At 31.2% G+C, this 9,850-nt stretch overlaps 1 protein-coding gene across 1 annotated transcript; it reads left to right on the top strand.

The window, feature by feature from the left end:
- Positions 1-578: 578 nt before the first annotated feature.
- On the top strand, positions 579-9,844 carry LOC119838321 (bromodomain-containing protein DDB_G0280777). Its single transcript, XM_038364208.1, has 2 exons — positions 579-670; positions 8,164-9,844. Exons 1-2 carry the CDS (start codon positions 662-664, stop codon positions 9,811-9,813), a joined length of 1,659 nt encoding a protein of 552 aa, XP_038220136.1. The 5' UTR covers positions 579-661; the 3' UTR covers positions 9,814-9,844.
- Positions 9,845-9,850: the final 6 nt, after the last annotated feature.

Raw genomic sequence — 9,850 nt, 5'->3', positions numbered from 1 at the left:
AGATATATATCTAATAAATCTGATTTAAGATCTTGATGCTATAAACATACAATTATATGTGTGTGTCTTTACATTTTACCGCCAAATTTACATTTTATGTCTGTGTATGTTTGTAACTCTTTCACGATGAAACCACTGATTTTGATGATACTTGGCAGTGACAGCTTAAATCATCAGTGTACAAAATAGGTACATGTAAATTCCAATCAAATTGGAACCAACCTTTAACCAACAATGCGTTCTATCGAAATAGGTTCAGTAACCACTATTCCAGTCAGTTGCTAAGTAATGCCTTTTCTATTGAAGCTCTTCCATATTTAACTACAACTATACTACAATCACCGACTGCTGAACACAATGTAGCAGTATCACCTATCAAAAACAAATCATAGCAAACAACAAGAGAAATGGCGATGAAAACACAGAGAATGCCTTGTTCTCATGTCACACTGAAACGATTACCGACATTCACCTAATGGTTTTGTAAACAGTAATTTGAATGGTATCACAACATCCTTATCCATCAATGACATCCGATGTCATACATTGGCGGGGGTCGTGCAGAGACTTGGACCCACACAGTCGAGAGTGTTACCGCATCGGAGGCGCTAGCTTACACGTTGTTTAAATTCTGGTGAAGTGTGTGACCTCAGGCGACACAATGCGTTTAGTGAGTACACGTGTTTATTTATTGAAAATTTAATTTACCATTATAATTAACGGTTGTGGGTTGAATGCGCTAATATTGATTTGTGCGGTAGATGAGAAATATTTAAATATCACCGACGAAGTAAGTAAAGTGACAATTTTAAAATGAAATTACAAAATTACGTATGTACATACGTGTATATTATTTTCTGAAAAATACTAATTAGGTATAGATTTACCCCAAAAATATATAATTTGTGAACGAGATATGAATTTCTATGTATGATCTCATGTTAAAAATAATAAGAGAAAACACATTTTTTTGTATAAATACCAACTTAATTTAATAACCTTTAACTATGTTTAATTATTATGTTATATATTATTAATTTTAATGATTCATGATAAAAATATAAATAAAATAATAATGTATTTGCACATTACACAAAACATTATGAATTAATAATATATTAAACTTGCTTAATTAACATACTTGCATTTCAAACTGAGAATATATCAATGCTTTCTATATTTTATAGCATGCGACTGTTTTTGCATATTATAAAATAGCAAATAAATTAAAATAAGTTATAGCAAAAAGTGCGCTTTCTCCCATATTACGTAAAGCGCATGCGTGCTGATGCGATCTGCGCCTTTACAAGTCTTGTCGGAAGAGAGCTGCTATTAAGGATTCTAAAGATGTTCGCTGGCTTGTGTTATGACGCCAAACTTGCATCGGGAGAAACTATGCAACCGGCATAAATGAAAGCTCTCATTTTATTCCACTCGTCCACATTTGATGAAACATTGTTATTTAATCAAAATATAGCAACACAATACCTATAAGCGTGAGTTTTAGAGATCTTTATAAAATACTAGCAAACCCGGCGAACTCCGTTTCGCCACCAGATGGCTGTATGTGAAAAATGATTTTCACACTTTTCTGTTGAAATTTTTCCTGAATGTTCTTTGCTATAAACCTCACGGAGCTCGAGACCTTTCCAACGAATGCAAAACCATGGAAATCGGTTCGTGCGTTCTGGAGTTATAGCGTCAGGAAGGAAAACCCGACTTATTTTTATATAGTAGAAAAATATGACACGCATTTTCGTTGATTGATCTTATTTAAATTATACATATTAAATGAGTATAATGCGAATAAAGCATAAAGCCGATGAATAAAAATCAAAAAATCTTATGTAAAGCGCGTTGGTGTTACACTTATTTAATTGAACTACAGATAACATAATACTATATTGAAGGATGTGCATATTGTGTTCATAATTTTAATTAGGAATGATTAATATTGTGTTAAGTTTGTAATTTGGGAAACCAAACCAGTTCTGTAAATGGTTTCACATGATATAAACATAAGATGATCTCCATTTAAATGGTAAATCTCAATAATTTTATTCCGTTACGACACTCGTACGAGGAAGTGAAATGGCGATGAACATGTTAAAAACTATCTGCGAATTATCATTTCTATTATGCAATAAAACCAGATTGCGTTATTATTGTGAATAATCGTTAAGATTTATTATGTTTTCAAGTTTAAATCTTTCATGAATAGTTTTACAACCAAAATATATAAATATGTAAATAAGCGAATCAACTATAAATGACTTTTAAACCACTTTAAGTCACCTGAATATGTCTATGTGTCTTTGTTTAAAATATGAGCAGTCATTAAAATTGCTAAATATGACTAAATAATAAGTGGGTACGAGTAGAGATGCTTTCCAGTAGCCAGTCAATTCAAGTCAAATTTCAATTAACTTTGTTACCGTTATATGGCAACAGATTTAATAAATTTGATAAAGATTTCTGTTTCAAATTAAAGTTTTATAACTATGAAATGCATTAGTACTGGATTTCACGTCGTGATATAGTGAAAGCAGTAAGATAAGCAATTTTGATCACCAAATCTTTCTCACGATGATGAACGTATAAAATATACGTATAAACTATACGGTATTCATTTTTTATATTAAGTATAAAGTTATTGTGTTCTAAGTTATCTTACTCGTTGTTGTAGTTATTTTAAAATCATAACGTAAAACAATACACATAAAATACCTTATTAAGTTAACATATTGAATTATAATTTTAAATAAGTGAAAAGTGATTATCACGTTATTGTATAAGATGGCTTAAGCTAAGCGATACAAAATATAATTTATGAATTATATCTTGCCTTTTGGAAAAGTATGTAAATGAAACAAATGCCATGTTATATAGTTGTTATGGTAACTTATGTCACTTTGACAACTGGGATGCGCCAACAATTGAATCAAATCATATTTATAAGGTGAATTGATAGCGCTTATTAAGTAGGTAAAAATATTATATTTTATAATTTACTAATTTAAGACTCTACATAACTGGAATGAAATGACATACTTACCGAATAAATATGTGCTAAAACAGTTAATAAAATTAAAAAAAAGGTCATATATATTTATTATCATTTTATATTTTCAATTAATAACCCCAACTAACGGGTCTCAAATAAATATAATATGAAACTCAAAAAAATCAAGTTATATAATAAATGATTAAATAATATCAAAATTTTATTAAATCCTACAATTATTGTACAATTTATGTAATTTAAAAGTGTTACTCGGAATCATTAGGGCAATCGTGGGAAGCTGTATCGAATAAACGCTTTGAGGCAATTTGGTTAATAACATTAATAATCGACTTGATGCAATCGTTGGTGTGAACTGAGAAGAACAAAGTATTCGATAATATAGCAAGTTTTATTATATTGCTAATAATGAAAAGCTACAGTGATCAAAAAAATTCTTATATGACTCCCAATCCCTAGTTTGGTAGCCACTTTTACTTTTATACTGAATAATGACTGAGTATGCATTCACTCACTTTGTTTAGACTTCCTTAATTTAAACTACTTACCGGCAATAAATTGCAATGCAAATGCAATCATTTCAATGACCGAGATTTTCATTGATATATGTTGCGTCGGTAAAATAAGGTGTTTTGTTGTATGATTTTCTAAATATTCCAAAAAATAACTAAATGTGTAAATGTCTTATGAATTAAATAGTTATTTATACTTGGTACACGATAATGACACAGATATGAAATACACACTTAATGAAGAATTGCACAAGATAATTTTAGATAACAATATAATTTTGAGCTCAGTTCAAGTAGTCACTACAAAATGGTGTATTTTGAACATTTTATATAACAATTATAGACTGGAAACAATGCGTATTCACGAATGAGATAACTTTATTATTGTTTAATGAGGTGACGCAAAGTATGTGATGGTTATAGCGTATCTAAAGCAGTAATGAGGAGCTTTTGTGAAACATTACCCAATTTATTTTCTCATCGTACATAAGCATACTTTGTTGCATTCTTGCATTATGTTTATGACCCAAAACAACATAAATGTATGACAATATCTTTACGATCCTAATCTGAAGAGTCTTTTCAATACACGATTCCTGGTTTGCATAATTTTGTCAGTTTATCTTTTGGAAAAAGTGGGATTATAAGCTAAAAGGAACTTTCTGTATTTTCATTTTTAACTTTACATGAAGTCGTAAGACATATATTTCAATATATCTTCGAATACTGTCATACAGAACAAAGATTATATATAGTTCACGTCGAAACACATAAAGACCTCGAATTTAAAACATTTTATGTGTTCATTACCGTAGAATAACATCAGACTCATCCGAATGATAATAAACTGAGGCTTGCGTAAGTATACATAATTTATAACACGTTAATAAAGAAAATGAGAGTAACTTTTATTCAAGATGATAGAAATCTAAATAGACATTAATGACAGCTTAAAGAAATAAAATGTTCATTATAATTGTCAGCAACATATCTTAGTTACTATCTCATACTTAACTTTGTTGATTATTTGAGGTCAAAATAGAGGATTATTTTTAGTTCATGAATTTATTGTGTTGTTAATTTAGCAAATTTTCATATCTCGGTTATAACTTAAACGTATTAAAAAATCATCGCAAAAATATAGTCTAATTTCGTGTGTTTTACAAGTAATATTTGTGTATTGTTGTTTAATGCCACAGATAACATAATACTATACTGTAATACGTAAAAATATTGAAAAAACAGTAACAGTGATATTAGTCAATTAGTTTAAAAAAAAATAATTTATTCATGATTTGTTGAAATACGTTTCGCAAATATTTTAAATTTTTATGAAATAATAATTTACATAATGCATCCACATGTTATTAATGCCATGGACGATGGTTGATTAATTAATTTGTGACAATCGAAGAAGCGATTACCAATGACGTGTTTTTTTTTATAAACAAACCGGTAGCCGTAAGTACTTTATATTATTCTGATGTCCCCAGTTTTTACAAACCATGCTATTTTATATTTGTATGCAGTGTTTTCTAGGGTTTCAAGAGTTCACTTATCATATCGTCATGATATGACAGTATTATGAGCGTAGTTTATTAGGATTAATTTATGTTATGTTTTCGCGTAAATAGCGGCTGATCGCATGTATGTGATATTTTTCAAAGATATAGGTGACAGATGAATAAATTCTAATTTTTTTCCAATAGGCAGGAGGATCATAACCAATAAGCTCATAAATAATCAAATTTTCATAAAAAAACTAGCATTCCGCCCGCGTAGTCGCAGAAAAGATAGACCCGGGGTGTTACCAAAGTTCCCGTTCCCGTTCGATTTCCGGGATAAAAACTATTCTGTGTTTTCTCGGGTCTCAATCTATTTCTGTATTAAATTTTAACAAAATCAAAATATAAATAGTGTAACTAACACGACTTTCTTGTATATATATATATATATATATATATATATATATATATATATAGAAGATTAAGGAGTTCATACTTGTTTAAAAAATATGTATTATGTGAAAGCTCATCCCATTGCAACATATTCAATATATCTACACGTAATATCATAATTAAATTTAATTTATTTGTAACTAGCGGTCCGCCTCCGCTTCACTCGCGGCACGGATAATATTATATTATATCCCGTGGTACGTGTCTTCTCTCCAAAAAATCTTCCATGTACTTTAGCAAAGACGTTAAAAACTGAGCCGTATCGATCGAGTGGTTCTCGAGTTTTATGCTTAGCAATACATTTAGAAATTCATTTTTATTTATATGAATACTTAATGTTTTGATATACGTCATTAGATTAGCATTTTCTATTTAATTTTAAACTTATTGCACACACATATTTTTGAAAATATTTGTAGCAATAGAAGCCAAGTAGTAGTCACATAAGTGACAGTCCCAATCGCCTAGAGGCCACAAGAAAGTTCTTGTGGTGACGTTAGGGTAATATTTACCTATGGAGTGAATGGAGTAGCCAGGTATATTATTCCATTTAATTCGCTAAAGATTACACTCATAGCATAACAAAATGTGGTACTTACGTAAATCTTGCATGATAAAAAATATATATCTCAGGTGTCAGATTTCAAATGAACCATAATAACATTGTCAATTTCATTCATCAATTTACTTTGAAGGATGAAACTACTTCATTCATTTATAAAGAAGTAAAAATGTATTGTAAATTTAGCAATGAACGCTTAATCAGAGTAGCACTGTGCGAAATCCTACGTAACGGAACCAATCTATACGGCACTAGCTATAGAAAGAGAAATTCCTTAGTATTGACAATACTATTATGTAATTACGTACTATTGTGCACATATAAATGGCACCGATGTCACTTGTTTGGCTAATGCTTATACAATGCGATCAATGATTTACAAAGTATGAACTCTAGACCTTATACTGAAGTCATTGTAGAGGCAGCAATTATTCTAATAGGCTTGACATTTGTGTGTAATCATACTAATCTACATATCGAATCAGCAGCGCCCGTTATATTATTAGATAAAAAAATCCTAATCGAGGTATTCTAAACGACATATCTTAAATTCATTCAATTTATTTATGAATATATACATATTTAGGCACAAGTCCAATAACGTAAAATAAATTACGCTTGAACGTTTAAGTCATAACTGAACAATACAATTAGTTATGCTTATCATAAATCATAACATTATGCATCCAGTCTTTTATATGAAATATTTTGTAATGATCTTATCAATTTCGCATCTCCAAGCCCAGTCTTATTTAATCACTGATGTGTCATTGTAGTGAAAGCTGTATCACATCATCATACCGAAATGAAATGAAAAACGAATACCGAAATAAATCATACGGCATGGCTATTGTTTCATAAGTATGGTCCACGTGTGTTACGTGCGTTAAACATCAATCGATCATCACATCTTGGTGGTCATCTTATGCGTGACTTCGGCTTGCATAACACGGTGCGATATGAAGTTTATTATCGCATAGGATAATTTATTTTGTTACGAACGTGACCCAAATTAATACTTAATGCATACCCATTGACTGATGCCATAAAATACCATTTACATGAAAACTGGCTCCGTGGCATTAAAAAAATATCCAAACGTTTAATTTTAACTACATGTATATATAAAACTAATTACTTACACACTGAATATGTTGAGACGATTTTTTGAGTGCTTTTTAAATAATTATTTGCTACAAAGATCACTCACGTCTCCGAGGGGAGGTATTTGTCCAGATTCTAATATACGACTAAATCGCAACAATTACCTTTCGAACACATAAAAAATCACGCCAATCGGTTCGAAACGCGAGGAGTAACGTAATCAAAAGAAAAAGTACATACGACATAAGAACCTTCCTTTTTGGGAAGGTCAGATGGAAATGAATGTTCATTCAAATATTTAAATGTAATGCTACATATGTAAATTATGATATAGGTACATAGACAAACTATTTGTTTTGTTGCATGTTTTGATGATTCTTGGCCCGCCAATGAACCCGTTGAACCCGTTGAACCCGAATGAGCTCTACTTATCCTTACCTTCTGACCTTAACACATACGCTTCAAATAAAGTCGTTATTAATTTGAGGATTCACTTCAAAGATGACGTGACTTGACGTGTGTTAGGTACAGAGAAAGCGTTATTTTGTTGTTGAATCATCTAAAATAATACTGGGAGACGTTCATACACTGTAATACATTCCTATAACTAGTCATTAACTTTACTAATTGAAACGATAGAGATCTTGCTAGCTTTTTTATTCTGGAAGTAAGGTGAAGGATTGAATGTATAAACATTTAAATTCTATATCGGATATGATCTATTTTTAAGCTACTAATATGTATGTATGTATCCTTTTTGGTGAAAATAAAATTTTATTATTATTATTATATTATGTGGCGCTGCTGACTAATCCGCTCATTGAAAAATATAATTAGAAGTAATTTATCTATTTTAAGGATCTATCCTTAAGAGATATACATAAACTTATTCGTTATAATTAAATGCAATAATACTGTTATAGTGATTGTATAATACTTTATTATTTTATTTTCTTAATAACTTTGAATAATTATCGATATTAAAGAATATTTATTTATTTTCAGGTACTCTTGTTATCAATTGTACTGGCATGTGCTGCAGCTCAAGAATCGTTTACGACTGATACAATAAATGATAAATTAAATAACGTAGAGCCGAATCCATCCGTGCGACTTGATCCCTACATTCGTAAAGCCTTGTTGAAGGCACTCAGCGAGTTGGAAGAAAGCACAAACGTTAACGAAGCAGAAACGACGGATTCGACGTCATCTTCAAGTGCTGAAACATTGAGCACTAATCAACATGTCGGCCAACCTCAAATAAACGAGAATATACAAATTCATTCATTTGTAGTCAATGGTCAAGAAGCTTTTAAAAACAACTCAAACACAGCGCCTACGTTGTTAGATAATAAGATATCTATACTTAGCACAACTGTTGGCAATGTTGAAAATTATGTAACTGCAACGCTGCCCACGCAAACTCCATTCAAAGAAATTTTTCAGGCTAAAGAAACTGGAGTGAACCTGCAGCAAATAAGAAGCATATCGAATACACCCAAATCGAATTTTATTAGTGACCAGTTTAATAAATTTACGACAGCAAAACCCCGTTTAATATCCACCACTTCAACAACGACTACAACCACAACTACAACTCCTAAACCAACTCATGATGAAGATGGCGTTAATATAGAAGAAGTTGACAAACGGGATGTACAAGTTTATCAAGCACCTTTAGTTGCAGCGTTTACTGTACATCAAGATGCACATGGCATTCCTAAAAAAGTTATTCCAATTTATCAACAGACCAACACCAATAACCAAGAATTAGTAAAAGGTGTTTCTAATATTATATCTCCACAAGGTTCTAATGATACACCCAAATTTTCCTCTTCAGATTATATTTCTCATCAACTTACATTACAAAAGCAACTTGAGGAAAAGCAAAGAATATTAGAGGAACAATTAAGGCTTCTTCAGATTCAACAAAGACAACAAGAAGAATTATTGAGAAAGCAACACTTTCTACTTCAGCAAAAAGAAGCGCAAAGGGAGCAACTTTTATTTTTAGAACAAGAGCAATTAAAAAGACAACGTAACGAACAACAAAATGGGTCCCAAAACAATATACAACAGGCTCCCTTAATAAACAACGTCGGACTCAATTCACAGGGATCTCAGATAACTATTCAGCCCAGTGTTTCATTAGATCAAAACCAAAATTTATTAGCTAATCAACAATTACCTAATAGAGAAGCTGTTGATTTTCTCATTCATCTCCGTAATCAACAACCAGAACAATTTCCTCTGCAAAGCAATCACCTCCCACAAGGCATAACTAACTTTTTACAACCCAGTCAATCGCAGCACTTTGTTCAACACCAAAACATACAGCCAGGAAAGCAAGGAAACCGTGTGTTCCGTCACGAAAGTGGTGTAGGAAATTTGGGTTTTAATAATCCTAGCTATAATAGGTTCAATACATTCAATCCTATTCATTCAAACGGTTTCTTCTCCTTAAGTCAGCAAAATCAATATAACTCTGACAATGAATTAAAGCAGCTATTGTTTCAAACTGGCCTGAATGGCAGAGCACACGAGGATTTAAATATTGTAACAAAGGTTTTGTCACTCAATCACGGCGTTCCCATTAATAACAGTGTTTCTAACAGACTTGTTTTCGACAGTAGACGACATGTGAGGCCGTCATAGTAAGTGGTTTGTTTTCTTGCCAAGTTGCCAATGATTA

The sequence above is a fragment of the Zerene cesonia genome, unplaced genomic scaffold (genome assembly GCF_012273895.1).
Source record: "Zerene cesonia ecotype Mississippi unplaced genomic scaffold, Zerene_cesonia_1.1 Zces_u002, whole genome shotgun sequence".
Classification (NCBI taxonomy): domain Eukaryota; kingdom Metazoa; phylum Arthropoda; class Insecta; order Lepidoptera; family Pieridae; genus Zerene; species Zerene cesonia.
Note: the sequence above shows the minus strand (reverse complement) of the source record. Positions and strands in the feature narration are given on the sequence as shown.